This window comes from Pectinophora gossypiella, chromosome 29 (genome assembly GCF_024362695.1).
Source record: "Pectinophora gossypiella chromosome 29, ilPecGoss1.1, whole genome shotgun sequence".
In the NCBI taxonomy this organism is placed as follows: Eukaryota; Metazoa; Arthropoda; class Insecta; order Lepidoptera; family Gelechiidae; genus Pectinophora; species Pectinophora gossypiella.
The window spans coordinates 2,199,758-2,218,390 of record NC_065432.1 but is presented as its reverse complement, the minus strand read 5'-3'; the positions used below and the strand labels follow the sequence as shown (position 1 = coordinate 2,218,390).

The window sequence follows — 18,633 nt, the reverse complement described above, 5'->3', positions numbered from 1 at the left end:
TAGCCGATTATTCACTGGAGATGCACCGACTAGTCGGGACAGCCGACTATTAACTGGAGATGCACCGACTAGTTAGGACACCTGACTATTAACTAGTGATGCACCGACTAGTCAGGACAGCCGACTATTAACTGGAGATGCACCGACTAGTTAGGACACCTGACTATTAAGTAGAGGCGCACCGACTAGTCGGAACTGCTGTCTATTAACTAGAGGCGCACCAATTACTCGGAACTGCTGTCTATTAACTAGAGGCGTAGCGACTAGTCAGGACAGCCGACTATTAACTAGTGATGCACCGACTAGTCGGGACAGCTTCTATTAACTAGAGGATCATCTTACTTTTCGAACATTCGGGTGATCAGCCTGTAATGTCCTAACCAAACTAGGGCTCACAAAGTGATTTTTGTGATATGTCCCCACCGGGACTCGAACCCCAGGAGCTCAACGCACAACCACTGGACCTTGGTATAAAAAAAACAAGTATGCTCAATTCTATGACAAGCTCACTTTTGGGCATACCAGCGGGCTTAGCACCGTAAGCGCGCGACTCTTTCTCGCCTCGACATACGTCACCCATCACTCTCTCACAGTACTGCACAGAAGGAGACAGATGATCTCTGTCGCGGCGAGAAAGACTCGCGTGCTTACGGTTCTAGGCCCGCTGGTTTTATTATACCATGTAGTGGACCACTAAAATTATGAATACTAATTTATGAATACTGAACTATTCCAGTGCTGAACGTATGCGAGCCGCCTCAACAGAAGCAACCGGCGGAGAAGAAACAGACGTGGGAGCAGGCTCTGGCGCACATCAACCAGCTCGCCAAGAGCTCCAAAGAGAAGGTAACTACTTCTTCTTCTTCTATCGTGTGGGTTGTGAGGTGGAGTACCAACCCCATCAACCCTGGTGTCAGGGTTACTATTGAGCTGCCAAAGGCCCCTGACACGGCTCATGCAACGACCACTCACTTACATCAGTAAGCAGTAACCGGGACCAACGGCTTAACGTGCCTTCCGAAGCACGGATCATCCCACTTTTTGGACAATCAGGTGGTCAGCTTGTAATGTCCTAACCAAACTAGGGATCACAAAGTGATTTTTGTGATATGTCCCCACCGGGATTCGAACCCGGGGCCTCCGGATCGTGAGCCCAACGCTCAACCACTGGACCACGACAATAATGGTCAATTTTAGTTCTGTGCAATAAAGTATATTTGATTTGATTACTCCACCGACAAGAGCGCAGCTCTTAAATAAAGAGAGAGAGAACTTAAAATAAAATTAGCACCATTGTTTGTCAAAATTACAGAAGAAGAAGGAAAAGGAGGCCCAAGCCAAGGCGGAGCCCAAACAGAAGGAGGCTCAGCGATCGACGTCCCTACCTGACACCTCGCAGCCGCTATCCAAAAAGCAGAGGAAGCTGCTCGCGAAACAACAGGTACATATACATATACAGGGTGTTAGCGACATCTAAAGTAAGGCCAACCAGACGAGATAAAAAACCTAAACAAGCGGACCGTTACTGAGTTACATTGCGATAGCCAGAGATTATTATCTCTGTCCTTATCACTCGCACGCGCAGTTATGGCGTCAGTTGGTCGGTTACAGCTGTCGTTGTGTGTTTCGTGGTACAGGAAAGCAGTCAGTACCGCAGCTGTCAACATTTGGTCCGCCATTTTATGAACAAGTTCATTTCTGATTGCGTTCGAAGTGATACATATTTTTTTCGTCTCCGTATTTACTTAGTTTTTTGTTGTTATTATTCCGTTTCTGTTAGTTTTATTTTAGATTTTTGCTGTTATTGTGAGTAGTTGTTGATTGAGACAGTATTGACAACATGATTGATAGTTTTATCATAAACACAGCTGACTCGGAATCTTCCGACGAATCATCTTTGTCTAGTACGGACGACAGCGATTAAAATTCGAACTTTGTGATAATTTATTCAGATAAAAATGTTTTGAACCCCTGAAACTTTGTTTACATTCTTTATCTCGTCTGGTTGGCCTTACTATAGTTAGTTAGACTAGTCTTATGACCGATCGATCTACGCAATCTACACGAGCTCATTCCACCATCCCCCTTTTATCTTCGGACTTCCAGACGTACGGCCGGGTTCCATCCCTATTTGGTGGATATCCCAACTATTCGCACAAAGCGCTTCGCATCGTCCTTCATTATGCGCACTGCTTAGGAGTGGAATTCTTTGACGTCTTCTGTATTTCCGAATGCATATAACCCGGGTGCTTTCAAGGCCAGAGTGAACAGGCACCTTCTGCAAGTCTGGGGCCAAGAGCAAACCCATCAAATTAAAAAAAAATCGTAACGAATACTGAAGAGGACGATTCAGACTATGATTCGGAATATCAAGTAGAACTTTCCGACGCCAAATTTATGACTTTTTTGTGTGTAAACGTCAAAACCCGAAATTACTATGGAATTTGTATGAATAGGCACACTGTTACGTCATAGAAAAACGTGTTAAAATGTCGAAACTTATTACGTTTTTCTTGATTAAAATTCGTATATAAGTTAAGTAGAAAAAAGAAAATGTTTTTCAGTTTTAGATCGGTCTGTATTTAGTAATCAGAATTTCAATCTTTGACATAGAATACTATCCATTTCTCATTCATTTCAGGCTGAAGAAGAGGAAAGGCGGAAACAGCAGGAGCTAGAAGCCAAAGCGAAGAAAGATAACGTCAGGAAGCAAGAAGCGTCCAAAGCGCAAGACAGCAAGAAAGATAAGAAAACAGAAGTTAAGAAACAGGAGCCCGTGAAGAAGAAGGAAGAGAAGAAAGACGCTAAGAAGGAAACGAAGGAGAAGAAAGGAAAGGAGAACAAACAGGAGAAGACTGGTGAGTAGAAGAGATATCTCCTAGCGTTAGATATCCCGTTTTTCACAGGGTCCGCTTACATAACCTGGAGATTTGACAGGTCCGGGTTTTTTACAGAAGCTATTGCCTGTCTGACCTTCCAACCAGTGAAGGGAAAACCAGCCCAATACAGGTTAGGTCATATACCTCCGAAAATGCATTTCTTGTAAATGTGGGTTTCGTCACTATGTTTTCATTCACCGCTATACACATTTAAATTAGAAAACCATTCCCACCCAGAGACTGATTACTTGTAGCTCTGCTCATCCCATTAGGGATAACGGGCGTGAGTTTGTATATGTATGTGTAGACAATTTAAGTTAATAACAGATTCAATAAATTGAAATGTTTCTATGCTGTTCTGGGAGCAAATAAAAAAAACATAGAACACGTTCAGCTGCTTGTCTTCCCGGGTCGTAAAAACCGACAGAGGGATTGTGTCCTCTAACATGATGGACTAATGTTATGGGCGATAGGCTGATCCCTTATCACCATAAGGTTCATCATATCCAGCTTACGACATCGTATCAACAGTGGCTGCAAGTTGTCTTTGATTACTTGTGGCTCTGCCCACCCCATTTGGGATTACGGGTGAGTTTATGTGTGCATGTATGTAGATTCATTAATTTCATATTTAGTTGTACAACACATTTTAGACGCAATATAAAACGGTAGCAACATAGATATGATCGTCAAAAGAATGTCAACAAAGAAGATAATAAATCAAATTAAAATGTCAAAAGATAAAAAATCAATACAATGCCACGACTAATATGAGTAATAAATTAATTGTGTATAAAATAAAATTACATTCAAGTAATTACAATAAAATACAATGTAAATTTTTCATAAAATCGTCAACAGAATATAGCTCCATATCCAACAAAAGGTTTTTTTGTAGATCAAGATGGCATTATTTGTAAAAAAAAAACGTGTCTGTGTTCCAGCCGCGGTCCCCACAAGGCCGAACAAGCAGCCGCCGCCGGCGCCGCTAAAAAAAGAAAAGAAAAAGGAGTCCCGGCCCGCCGCTCCGGACGGCCCCGCCGTCGAGGTCATTACCAACAAGGTAAGAAATGTATCTTCTTTTTATTAAATAAATGTTGTCGAAATCGTATAGTTTGTTTATTCCCTAACGTGTCACGTGATTTTGTTCGTATTTTGACACAACTACATGACTTATTTGGTTTCACAAATTAGCACCAATCGACAAAACGACATAATTCTATCTTCAGTCCTTTTTAACCCCCTTAAGTCTATCACAGACTCTGTTAGTTAGCGGGCTCTGTTTTAGATGGCCCATTATGCGTGCTATTGTTGACTACGTAAGCCAATCTAACTCCTTCCAGAAGCTCGGAAGCCTCCTGGGGTTTCAGGCTTTGCAAAGCGACCCATTCCTTTGAGGATTTGTACCCGTTGTGCTGACACTCCCGTGCATTCCAGGATTACATGGCAGTTTCTTCTGTATCCAGACAGCCTCTACAAAGCGGGCTGTCCGTTATCCTTAAATTGAATAGATGTTTATTGAGTGGGCAGTGACCCTGTCAACTCCTAGCATGTGTGTGTGCTTGCTACGCGTACTACACAGCACACGCGCACGACGACAGCGAGATGACCTCATATAAAACATGTCTACGTTACCTATTTGCAATAAATTTGTATGAATTTGAAGAAATTCTTAAACTCAACTATCCTGACCGCCACCACCGTTGCAGCAGACGTCCAGTTCTCCACATATGCTTACAATAATAATGCTGTCCACTACTATTCGGAAGTCGTTAGGGTTTAAGCGAAGCACTCGACGAGTAAAGCTCTTGGATATCATCACGGACTCTTGACTAAACATCGAAGTAAAGGTGTGTGCTTGTCCGCAGGGCGGGGCCCCGCCCCCGGCGGGCGGCTGCAGCATCATGGAGCAGCTGTCGTGCGGCGTGCAGGTGGCCGACCTGCGGCTGCCGCCCGGCATCACGCTCACGCGCGTGCACGCCGCGCACGCCAGGGACGCGCCCCACATACGCAGCGTGGTCAGTACACTGCGGCCCAAGGCACGCCGCTAATACTTACAATAGAATAGAAATACTTTATTATAAAAGGACGCCACACACAAAAAAGACAATAACATCATATGAAATTTCCACAAAACAATTATAAAAAACCAAGATGGATGTTCGTCGAAATGATCATAAGGTGGTGGTGGACGTCAAAGAAGCGTGTAATAATCAGTTAATATTTATTTATTTTTACCACACAAATCGCAAACAAGAAATATTGAATAATGAAGGTTAACAACAACAACAACACAACACAACAAGAAACAAACAATAACAACAAACAAAAACAACAATACAGAAGAATACAGAAGGTTAACAATATAAATAAATAGGCTAGATACACTTGATTTAAAAAATCACTGAACTAATTATTTACATTCACATTATTTTTATATTAAGCACAAGCGACAGCTGTTCTCATACAAAATACGCGTTAGGGCCTCTCTCTCCCTCACTTTATCTCTCTCTCTCTCCCCCTTTCTCTTTATCCTCATCATCATCATCAGCCGCACGACGCCCACTGCTGGGCATAGGCCTCCCCCAAGGATCTCCACGACGATCGGTCCTGCGCTGCCCGCATCCAGCGGCTTCCCGCGACCTTCACCAGATCGTCACCACCTTGTAGCGGGCCTACCCACTGAGCGTCGTCCGACACGTGGTTGCCATTCGAGAACCTTTCCGCCCCAGCGGCCATCGGTTCTCCTCGCTATGTGTCCTGCCCACTGCTACTTCAGCTTTGCAATTCTCCGAGCTATGTCGGTGACTTTAGTTGTCCTGCGGATCTCCTCATTTCTGATTCGATCGAGCAGGGAAACCGCTCTCTCTCTCGCTCTCTCTATCCTATTCCGTGCTATACACCTCTACCAACGTACAGGCGTGATTCTACGCCATGTTATAATAATAATGTGGTTCGTGTGTTGCAGCCGGCGTGGAAGTGCAGCTCGCTGGAGTCTGCGCCCACGCCGCCCGTGCTGCACGACCAGAACATGATGGTGTTCGCGGCGCCACGAGCTGGTGAGATCACTTTTTTTAATAAAGAAAAATGAAGAAATGATAAGTGCAACTTTGATCACGTTTTTCTACGACGTCCCAGGTTGCGTTTTCATGCAAATTCTATAAATGATTTGACTAGTTGGGAACTAGCCTATTATTATGGATAAACTTGTTGAAGTTTTTTTTTTTACCTTTGATGGGTTTGCTCTTGGCCCCAGACTTGACCGAAGGCATTAGATGGAGCCCAGAAGGTGCCTGACGACCCCCGTGGTCCAGTGGTTGAGCGTTGGGCTCGCGATCCGGAGGTCCCGGGTTCGAATCCCAGTGAGGACATATCACAAAAATCACTTTGTGATCCCTAGTTTGGTTAGGACATTACAGGCTGATCACCTGATTGTCCAAAAAGTAAGATGATCCGTGCTTCGGAAGGCACGTTAAGCCGTAGGTCCCGGTTACTACTTAATGATGTAAGTAAGTAGTCGTTACATGAGCCATGTCAGGGGCCTTTGGCGGCTCAATAATAACCCTGACACCAGGGTTGATGAGGTTGGTAATGTACCTCTCAATCCACACGATAGAAGAAGAAGTAGGTGCCTGTTCACTCTGGCCTTGAAAGCACCCGGGTTAGATCTTCAGTTTTACCCTAACCCAACAATTTCTTTTTTTTACAGAACAACCAAAAACAATCATAATCCCCGAGCCGGCGCCGCCAGCCAAGTCCAAGAAAGCCAAAAAGAAGGCGAAGAAAGCAGCAGCAGAGGAGCCAAAGGCAGATGGAACCAAAATGGTCACTCTGCGCAACCCGATGTTCCACCCCAACCTGCCACCGGTCCAAATCACCAACCCGGTGCAGAAGAAGCAAGAGATAAGAATCCCCGATCCGATTCCAATGCCACCCAACGCCTGCCAGGCAACGATAACACCAACCTCAAACGGAATGTACACGATCAGAAACCCACTAATGTCCATGATGCACCAGCAAAGTTTAATGGGTATTCGGAACCAATCTCCGCAAATGAATCCCTTGTACGGGCAACCTCAGTATAACTATGTCAACCCGAACGTGTATACTCCGGTGCAACCAGTCCCCCAAACATATGTGATAGACCCTTCAAGAAATTCTCCAAAGAGCGATGAGTTCCAAGCCAGGATCATGAATTTGGCATCGTTCACACAGAAAAATGATGAAGGTTATTCCCTATTCAAGACATCAGATGATAATCAGCAACGGAACTTCCTCGCTCCGGAATACTTTGAAAACAATAGTCCTAAGCCAACGGTGTCACCCAACCCTATAGGGACGAGACCTACCAACGATTCAAACCGTTCCTTTGACTCTGACTCCTCATTGTTTGCCAACCCAATACAACGACCGGAGCCAATTGGCACTCCGTTGAAACGAGAGGAGGAACGGAGTGACTACAGTAGTCTGTACACTCCATTTGGACAAGAAGACAGGAACGTGTTCAGAAATGCACTATTCAACGATAAGAATGAGTCAAATCTTGGGAAGGGTGACGAAGGGATGAATCATTTGTCCAACGGTGATTCGTTGCCATATTTCCAAAGGTTGAGAGTTGGGTCGAAGTTGAACAATGAGGTGACTATCCACCACGTCACCGAGTCCAAGTTTCACAAGGGGCAGGTAGGTTGTTCCAATAAGGTACATAAACAGCCTATATACGTCCCACTGCTGGGCACAGGCTGCTCTCTCCTCAATCAACCGGAGGGGGTATGGAGCATACTCCACTACGCTGCTCCAATGCGAGTTAGTGGAGATGTTTTTACGGCTAATAGCCGGGACCAACGGCTTAACGTGCCCTCCGAAGCACGGAATCATCTTACTTTTTCGGACAATCAGGTGATTCAAGCCTGAAAAGTCCTTACCAAACAAAGGACAGTCTCACAAAGTGATTTCGACAATGTCCCCATCGGGAATCGAACCCGGACCTCCAGATCGTGAGCCTAACGCTCTAACCACTAGACCACGGAGGCTGTTGTGTTCCAATAAGGTATTTAAAGAAAAACGCGACGCGACTTAACGCGGACCCACGATTTTGTCTCTTTTGCCGTCTCAGCTGCATTAGCAGTCGTTAATAAGCATCAATCCGCACTGGGCCCGCGTGGTGGTTTAAGGCCCGATCTCCCTATCCATCCATAGGGAAGGCCCGTGCCCCAGCAGTGGGAACGTTAGTGGGCTGTTGATGGAGCCGAGCCGAGATACTAATGCAGCCGAGACCAGCGGCTTAACGTGCCTTCCGAAGCACGGAGCAGCTCGAGATGTAAACTTTTTTTTTGTGGTCACGCATCCTATGGCCGGCCGAAAGTTGCTTAACTTCAAAAATCGCAGACCGAGCGCGTTTACCGCTGCGCCACCGAGCTCCTCATTCCTCACTAAATCATTACAGCAGGGCTATTATGAACATGGTTTTTAAAAGATGTGTTGCTGTTGCAGTTTCTTGTCATTTCTTCTCCTCAGCCATAACACCTTGCGAAATGACGTAAATTCAAATTCATTTCTAAAGTTTACAAAAACATTGTCTACAGGTAGAGTCTTATGTGCTTAAATATTCAACAGATTAACATTATAATAAAAATATTGATTATGTCATGTTTTAATTCAAAAATGTTACATTGACCTTCAACAAGTTTATACATGATAATTACGTTGAATAAATGATTCTGATTCTGTTCCAGGAGCAATGCGGCCCGGTAGAAGGCGAGTCCCTGTTCTCGCGGCCCGCGCCCGCCTGGCCGGAAACCCTATACTCGCCCGCCTACACCAACAACAGCACTGGTGAGTTGCACGCTTTTTTTTTGACCTATTGTACATTTGCCGCAGTTGGCATTAACTACTTGGCCGCTGCGTGCTCACACCCGATACAAAATTTTACCTGGTATGAAATTGTATTTATTTTTTAAAGAACTTCTAGGGCCCTGTGCCGAGGTTTTTCTTGCAGCTTCTTTTCCCCGGCTATACAGGTTGTGAGAAGCTGCAGTAGTTTTAGGCGGATGAGACGTTCGTTATGTAAAAATTGACAATTCAAAGTGTAACTATGTTACCTAGCGAATGAAGATATGTTTGAATTTGATTTATTTATTTATTTATTATGGACAACTTACAAGCTACACTCTGCACATGCAAAGTTACAGACAATAAAAAAAAGATTAAGAGCTAGCTCAATTACAAGTAGTCACAGCATGCACAATCAAGTGAACAAGAAAAACAAGATATAAACTATATTAAAAAAATAAAAAATATAGAAATAATTTAACAAAAAGCAGCCAGTGCAATGTTTTTATGTGCATTTAAGGGCATAGTAATGTCAAGATCATGATATCTGGCCAACACATTATACAATCTGCACAACCTGGAAATAGTAGCATATTGACCCAAATTTGTTCTAGATGGTGGAGTTACAAAGAAGGAGTAGGCTTTTTTCCTACGAAGTCTCAGCGGAGTACTTGTTTTAAATTTTGATAAAAGATGTGGAGAATCAATAGAACCGTTAAATAGATAGATAGATAAAATACTTTATTGAGCACAATGGACACAAAATACAGAGATAAGGACAGCATATACAGAAAAGCACAACAGGCGGCCTTATTGCTCATGCAGCAATTTCTTCCAGGCAACCGTTAAATAGTTTGTGCAAGTTTGATACACCTTATAACAAGCGCTTGTGTTGTCCCCAGCGGCGCCGGCGGGCGGCTCGCCCACGCCGGCGGGGCCGCGCGGGCCTTCGCCCGACCCTCCGCGCCGCGCGCACGGTCTGTATGTTCACTGCATTTATATTACATTTCTCTCTCTATTTAAGAGCTGCGCTCTTGTCGGTGGAGTAACCGCCATTCCTCTCTTCTTCCCGCCAAGCCCTTTCACAAAATCTGTCAGTTTAAACTAGTAAATTGTCATGTACAATGTTTTTGTGTGGGGAAATAAATATTTTTCTTTCTTTTCTTTCTTTCTTTAATAAACTTTATTCATCAAAAAATACAAATTTCATATACTAGGATACATACTACTAATCATGATATAACAAACCATGGTCTTACCTTTCTAATACCAAGCTACTAATAACATAGGTAATTTGTATACATTCTCTCTCTCTATTTAAGAGCTGCGCTCTTGTCGGTGGAGTAATCGCCATTCCTCTCTTCTTCCCGCCAAAGCCTTCACCTCCCGACCGATACCCTTTGTTCTCACTAGTTCGATTCATTAGTTCGATCGTCGAACTAGTGAGAATTATTTTTCTCATTAGTTCGATCGTCGAACTAGTGAGAATTAAATAAATCGAACAAAATATATTTAATCATGCATATTTCATTTCAAAGTTATGTTAATGAATGTTTTATGGTTCTACCTCATTTTGTACAACTGTAATTTTTAAAAGCTTTTTTTTAGTTTCTGATTAAGCTTGTTGAGATAAGCAAGACAGAAAAATATTTTTCATCTACGTATTTGATCAAAGACAAGTATAGTTGTACCAAGATATTTTTATTAATTTACAAATAATCATAATCATATCATTTATTGCGTTCCATATGGTAGGAGGTTGGTAATATAAGGTATGTAACACATATGGACCCGGATTGGGCACAATCCTATTGGAATCTAATTATGCATGATTGTAATTTTGACGTGACTTTATTTTCACCAATAAATCATTTATTATACCTACTATAAGTATATGAAAGCCTTTATTCTATGTACCTATTGTACAATGATCGAACCAATGAATCGAACTAGTGAGAACAAACATTCTCACTAGTTCGACGATCGAACTAATGAGAAAAATAATTCTCACTAGTTCGACGATCGAACTAATGAATCGAACTAGTGAGAACAAAGGACCGATACGACACGACCTGCACCTTCTCTTTTATTTGTTTCATAAATGTTATCCTAGGTCTACCCCTTCCTCTCTTCCCTTCAATCTTTCCTTCTATAATGTTTGTTACAAATGAATCGTGTCGTATCAGGTGGCCAATCATATTTCCTCTCCGGTTGTCTATAGTCTTCAATATTACATTTACCATTTTCATATTCCTCCACTTTATGATGCGATATGCTAAAGAAATTCTCTCCCTGCGTCATTGTTCAACTATACATACAATTTAGCCATTTTTTTTTATTAGGGATAAAATACAGTTATACAATGGTATAACTGTTTTTTAAGTATTAACTTAAGATAAAAAAAAAAAGAAAAGAATAAAGAAAAAAAAATAAAGAATATTGAATATTGGATAATGGTGCTAATTCCTGTAACTACCATCTAATTTTATTTTAAGTTATATCTGTCATTTTCTTATCCGCCGAAAAGGAAAGGGACGGGTAATCGACAAGCATAAAATTTATGGAACACACGTCAATTTTAAGCACAAATCTAAAACAACCGTCTAAACATTTTACATTGGCCAATAACCCGACAGAATTATGTTGACAGCACACGTCAAATGGTTTGCATACCAGCGAGATACCTTTTCGATTCGCCCGGGTTATTCATTCATTTACTCATTCTTCCTAAAACTAAGAGCTGGGAATCATCCGTCCCTTTCCTTTCAATATTTCAATATTCTTTATTTGCATACTATGATGGTGTACAAGTTTATAAGTTACATATGAGTTTCACATCACAGACCCTTTCGGGCACAACAAAATCGAAGTACAAGAGAGAAGGAAGCTTTTCAAATTTTAACATCAGTATCATTAAGGTGTTCACTAGTGCTGTAGTAACATTTTCGGCGGATAAGAAAATGACAGGTATAACTTAAAGTAAAATTAGGAGGTGTCTGCAGGAATCGGGGCCAGTTTCACTGTAATTTCTAAATTCTCCGTCCCCAGAATCCAGCGTGTTCCTCCCGGACCGCAGCATCACAAACCTGTCTACCCTGGAGGTGTCGGAGCGCGAGATTGAGTCGTTCAAGCGGTTCGACTTCTACTTCGAGCCTCCACACCACAAACCCAAGGTGCAACTGGATGTGAGGGACATCGCAGCCACATTGAGACACAACCATAAATAAATAGTTACGTACATGTGTTAGCGACACCGTAACTAATACTCAGGGGGATGATTCAGACCATGATTCTGAGTTAATGTAATCTGGAATTATCTATCGCAAAGTCAAAAAGTCACAGTCAAAGTATTTATTGCACACCTTAAGGTAAACAGTTGTTATAAAATATTATTTATATATACACATATAGACCAGGGAGGGTATAGCAAAAACATGAAAAAATAACAAGAAGCCAGAAATACAAAAAAAAAGATAAAAGTAATAAGTACTAAACATTAAACAAATTTAATCAAATATAACTATAACATAAACATGAACAGCCTATATACGTTCCACTGCTGGGCACAGCAGCTCAGCTGGGGTTGTCCCGATGGGGACATTGTCGAAATCACTCTGTGAGACTGTCCTTTGTTTGGTAAGGACTCTTCAGGCTTGAATTGGGTCGTGTACTAGGTTCAAGATAAATTATGAAATTCTGATTACTAAATAAAGACACATCTAAAACTAACGAAAAACATTTTCTTTTTTCTATTAAACTTATTTATGAATTTTAATCAAGAAAAACGTAATAATAAGTCCGACATTTTGTCACGTTTTTCTATGACGTCACAGAGTGCTTTTTCATACAAATTCCATAGTAATTTCGTGTTTTGACGTTTAGTAAAAAGTAACTGATTTGACTAGTTGGGAACTAGCCTATTATCTGATTGTCCGAAAATAACTATGTAAAGCTAAGAAAGAAAAACAAATAATTAAAAAAAGACATGAGTTTAGCGTCGGAAAATTCCTGATATCAACTCAGAATCATGGTCTGAATCATCCCCCTCAGTATTTGTTACGATGTCGCTAACACCCTTTATGCCAATGAATATGTGAATGATTGTCGGCGAATTAAATCAAAACAAATATTCTATATAATATCACAAAATCATAGTGTTATATTTAATCCGTAAAGATTGGGAAAGAAGAAACTTAGAAAAACTTTTTTTCAATCAAAGCAGCTTTTTTTCAGCTGGAAGCTTTTATTTTTCGTAACTCATCCTTCAGACGGGATACAATCCACGTTGCTCCAAATTGTATAGCAATTTACGAATTTTAGCTGGACAGAAACGGGAACGGGACAGTTGCTTTCTTCATTGGATAATCTAAATAATTAATACGAAGTGGTGTTTTGTGGTTAATGATCGCATTAAGTTAGTCGGAAGACATTCGCGAGTGTTATTATATCAGAGTATTCAATAAACAAAGTGTATCTGCCTATTTTCGCTTCGTGCCAAGAAGCCGCTTCATAACTCGAAAGTTTATGCGGACTTTTGAGTTAATTCGTTTGGGGTTCGGAGTAGGAGACTACTCCGAGGGTGGGGGCTTAGGTTTCATCATCATCACCTTTCATCATTTCATCAATCATCAAGAAAAAAAATACGTAAGACATGGCTGTATGGGCATAGTTCCCTTTGCCTTACCCTTCGGGGAAAACCAAATCAAAAAAAAATATGGAGAACTGTCACAATTTAGGAACACTCAACAGTGCTGTCACCTACATTTAAGCTTCTAGTTTTTATTGTCATTTCAGTAATTTGGCTGCCTAATATCGGTATATAGAGTTCAGGTTGATCCCTATTGTGCCAGATTTTCCACTATTTACCAGACTGCGACGAAGCAAAAATGAGGGTTATTCACACAATTCGCCGACGAACATTCACATACCATAACCATCTTCAGACTTTAGTATGTTCACAAATATCTTTTGACTTTTCTTTATACGAGATATCAATGTAATTTCTCTTCGCATAAAGCTGTACGGGGTTTTTGTTTAGATGGACGTCTTATTTTTGAATGATATTTAATAAATAAGTAATAAAAAAAAACATTCATGCAATCAAACCGTAAAATGGTATATTATCTGTTTCGCCATGAAGTCACTAGATGTCGCTACTGTACATGCTTACATATGACAATAAGCGCCATCTAGTGACGGTGTGTCGTATCATTATGAACATTTTGGCGGTTTGTACAAATTATCAACTTCTGTCTGTTCGTCTAAATAGTTTCATTTGATCATAAAACATCATCTCGCTAACGTTATCCTGTTTTTACAGGGTCCGCTTTCCTAACCTGAAGATTTGTCAGGTCCAGTTTTTTACAGAAGCGACATGCAGACCTTCTAACCTGAAGGGAAAACCAGTCCAATACAGGTTAGGTCACATACCTCCAAAACGCATTTCTCGGGTGGGGTTCCTGACGATGTTTTCCTTCACCTCTGAGCATGTGATAATCATTTATAATCCAAACAAATTCGACAATCATTGGTTTAGGCCTGTGCTGGAGTTTCAACCTGGCGCCTCAATGTGCGAGGCAAGCGTTCACTTCCTTACCTGTTCCCATCGGCGTGTGTTTCTTTGATATCTCGTATAAAGTTAATATAATCATATCAGTAAACCGATTGGTTTGTTTCATACGGTCACGAGCATTAATATGTATACACTTTGGTACCATGTCACATTAACTTCTTTGACAAATTGAACTGTAAGTCTCACTAAATGTGAAATATGTTAGTGCGACAGAGTCCTAAAGTAGGTACATTATATTGCTCATGACTGTACATATGTATTGTGCCATACAATATTAAATAATGTCATTGTATAACCATTATTTATCACCGAACGTGTTTTTACATAATATATTATGTGTGGTTTGTAGATTTATAAAGTTAAATAATATATATAAAAAACAAAGTATATTGAAATGCGATTTTTGCGGTTTTGACGAAGACAGGATTGTGATGTTAAAAGCATTTCGAATAACGACGAGGTAACATATAAAATGTTATTTAAAGATCTGAAATGAAGAATTGTAACTACAAGAAATGTTATGACAAAACGTGAATTATGACTTAAAATATTGTAAACTTAAATGTGACTGATCAAGGATTGACTAACACCTTCGGTCTAAGATGTTCACTCAACTCTTCTTCTACTGGACTCTGCCTCAGCTGAGCATTTTGGTATTTTAAGTTGACGTCGTACGTCCTCGACTTGAGGACTTCTCACTCAATTTAAGAGCCACGCTCTTGTCGATGCAGCATTTTCTCCATGCTACTTTAAAGGGAAAAATAGGGCAGTGGTTTCACTCTTGCCTTCCGGAGTAGTCTGTCTGACGCAAGTGGGATGGGATGGCGCCCAGAGTAGTCTATTACAAAGCCATACTAGGACTCCTGTTCTCCGCCTCTGATTAGTCCTGACAGTTACTGCTGCCTTCTGTCAGGTTCCAGGTTACAGTCCCTGTGACTTGCCCCTCACTTATCATACTGCCAACATAATAATACGAAATTGATGACGTCATGCCTCCTGGAGGAAAGTCGAGGTCAGGTTGAAGCTACGTCGATGAATACCGATTTTGAGCTGCATCCGAGGTCGTCCTTAAGGTTGCCTCAACTGAGAACGGAGTCGAGAAAGATTTGAGTTAAGATCTTAAAATACGGGTGTGTAACTTTACATTTGACGCGAATTTTAAACTAAATGTCGACTTTTTTATGAAATATGTGAAATACAGAATTGCGTTATTTGAGAGAGAATTATATTGCGTGAAAACTTATAACGAACTTTACAAGGTGATTCTGTGTTCAATGAACGTAATTGTGACGAATGGAAATTGTTAAAATTATTGCTAGAAGACAATTTTGGGGGTCCCTTTGTATAATGTAAGGGAAAATCGAAAAATACGCTCTTAAATCCCCTAAAACATTAAACAGGGGTTGAAATTCTTGACTTGAATATTATACCATTTTCACTTAACTACATTTGTTGTCAATACTTTGTTCTGCGCGTGACTAATTATTGATATTTCATGTGCTTATAACTTATGACCCTGCATCGAATGGTACGTAAAAACATATACAGCCTATAAACTGGGCACAGGCCTACGCCAGGAGGCATACGCCATGCTCCACAGCAGGTTGGTGGAGGTATTTTTACGGCTAATAGCCGGGAAATGGTGCAGTCCTAGTTATAAATCGTCGTTGCCAATTAAAAGACAATTTTACAGAAATTAAAGCAACTTCCGCCTAAAATAAAAAAAAATAAATAAATCAAATTAAAATTGAAATAAAATAAAATAAAAAATAAATAAAATAAAATGTTTTGTATGACTATGTGTTAAAAGATAATTGATATTTACGTACATAAGAGTTTGTACTGAATGTTTATGAAGCTAAATACTATTCGATCCTGACAAAAAAGAAATTTGGTGAGAGCGACACATAAGAGATTTTAAATTGGCAACGACGAAATACATGTGTAGTTCAGCGAAAACTCTGTACGGTCACGAGTACTAATATGTATACACTTTGAAACCATGCCATATTAACTTTTTTGACAAATTAAACCACAAGTCTCATTAAATGTCAAATATGATAGTGCGACAGGGTTCTAAAGTGGGTACATGATATTACTCATGGCTGTACGAAGCTACGGGATTGACTAAAATACGATGTAACGTAAGGTTTTACTGACGAGTGATTATTGAAGTGTAGCCGATGATATAATTAGCGTCTGTAGTCGGTATTGTAAGCGTCTGGTTGTAAGCCGTATTCTAAGCAAAATGTATATTATAGCTCAACTGGGTCGTTTTATTTCTACTTCCCTCTACATTCATCATCATCAGCCCATTAATGTCCCCACTGCTGGGGCACGGGTCTTCCCTATGGATGGATAGGGAGATCGGGCCTTAAACCATCACGCGAGCCCAGTGCTGATTGGTTATTAACGACTGCTAATGCAGCCGGGACCAACGGCTTAACGTGCCTTCAGAAGCACGGAGGAGCTCGTGATGAAAACTTTTTGACCCATCCTACCGGCCTTTGCGAAAGTTGCTTAACTTCAACAATCGCAGACCAAGCGCGTTAACCGCTGCGCCACCGAGCTCCTCCTCCTATACATTCAACGCATGTTTTTTTTAATAAACGAATCTCAGCTGAGACTGCCCCTCAAGATTTGCTCAAGTCCCTGTTTTTATATGAGAACTGTCACATTGACATGATCTTGAGGGCCGTCTCAAAGCTGAGATTGGTTTATTAATACCACCCTTTCAATACATTAGTAGCTCACTTAATTTTTCAATAATAAATTTGACGTCCTTGGAATGTTGGAGATACCAATTTAATGGTAACACAGTGGTAACACTTACGTCATGAATGGGCTAGCAATGGCGGCTTGTCATAGGATTGAGTAGTTAAAAAGGCCACATCGAAGCAATTTATCTAAAAAAGCAATATTGCAATTTGACATTTGCGCATAAAAAAGTAAGAGCGCAATGCACACAAATGTCAAATACAATATTGCTTTTTTTAGATGAATTGCTTTGATGTGGCCTTTTTAACTGCTCAATCCTATGACAAGACGCCATTGCTAGCCCTTTGATAACGTGTTACCACTGTCCACTGTGTTACCATTCAATTGACAACATTTCAAATTTTTAAGCCGTGGTTTTTTTGTGCTATTTCGAAAGTACTTGTTTAAATAGAAGACACGTATTTTTTCTTTTCAAGATTTTTCCACTAGAAGTTACAAAAAATATTTTTTGAAAATTGGATTCTGCCATTGATAGAATGAAGGCAGTATAATGTAATGTACCTTTGCATGCGTATTTAAAACAAGTCGCAAACATGTTATGTATGACATTTACTTTTTTATAATTTTTATGTAAAGGTCTGAACTTATTATGCCTTCCTCTTCTGACCTCGTGGATTTTTCAATATATTTCTATTATTACTGAATTAAAAAATCTGAAAAAATGTGTTTTGTGTAAATCATAGAAATATCTCGAAATGGTTTTCGATTTAAGGCACCTTAGTAAAAATGAAATGTTGTCAATTTGTATCTCCCACATTGCAAGGACGTAAATTTTATTATTGAAAATTAAGCGAATTACCGACTAATGTATTTAATTACTATTACTTGTCAACTGAAAGTAAAACTCAGTAAATCTTTTACTAAGAGTTCAAAATTAGTATAATAATAATAATAAAGTTTATTTCAGATCTAAAAATCCATACATTAAAATAGATACCACAAACAATTAAAATAGTAAAAATCTAATACAAATTCAAATTAAACAATTTATAATTAAAAATCAATGAAGTAATATTATATTCGTTTCTCATCCACGCATTGGTATTATTAGTAAATTAATAGAGTAGTGTTGAAGGGAATAAGGGTGTTTTGAAATTTTAAATTCCCTACGACACTACTGGCTGGTAGTGCAGAAGGGAATAAATATTCCCCACGGCACAACTGGTAGTGCGGCTTGGTAGTGCGGTGGGGAAGAAGGGAACAAATCAATAAATAAAAGCGAAGTGGCGGCCTATCCACCCACACCTTAAGAAAAGGCGAGTCTCACTCCACCAACGCCCTCAGGATGCCGTTAGGGCTGTCGCGCGTCCTCGCTAGAAAGGAAGCGCATCGCTTTCTAATAATGGCTGCAAAGCCGCTTCCGCGAACATTCCCGACGCGCTACAACGCCGCGGCAGCCATATCCAGGACCCTGAACGCGTTGTATTGGACGCGCAGGTCGCCGTATGCCCGCCGCGTACAGTCGGGTTAAGTTGCATATTTGTTTATTAAGTTTGTCTGTTGGCAAACCTAATAAATATAATATTATTGAAGATATGTTAAAGATACAAAGATATAAATGAAACAAGTTGA

The 18,633-nt window shown here is 40.4% G+C and overlaps 1 protein-coding gene across 1 annotated transcript in view; it reads left to right on the top strand.

Moving 5' to 3' along the window:
* Positions 1–16,549, top strand: part of LOC126379674 (uncharacterized) — a 52,574-nt gene extending 36,025 nt beyond the window's left edge. Inside the window, exons 33-42 of the mRNA XM_050028491.1 lie at positions 737–846; positions 1,313–1,441; positions 2,642–2,858; positions 3,824–3,942; positions 4,730–4,897; positions 5,848–5,938; positions 6,589–7,562; positions 8,615–8,714; positions 9,614–9,688; positions 11,760–16,549. Coding sequence (XP_049884448.1) covers positions 737–846; positions 1,313–1,441; positions 2,642–2,858; positions 3,824–3,942; positions 4,730–4,897; positions 5,848–5,938; positions 6,589–7,562; positions 8,615–8,714; positions 9,614–9,688; positions 11,760–11,938 — 2,162 coding nt within the window. The 3' untranslated portion in view covers positions 11,939–16,549. The remainder of the gene's footprint in view (positions 1–736; positions 847–1,312; positions 1,442–2,641; positions 2,859–3,823; positions 3,943–4,729; positions 4,898–5,847; positions 5,939–6,588; positions 7,563–8,614; positions 8,715–9,613; positions 9,689–11,759) is intronic.
* The last annotated feature ends 2,084 nt before the right edge of the window (positions 16,550–18,633 follow it).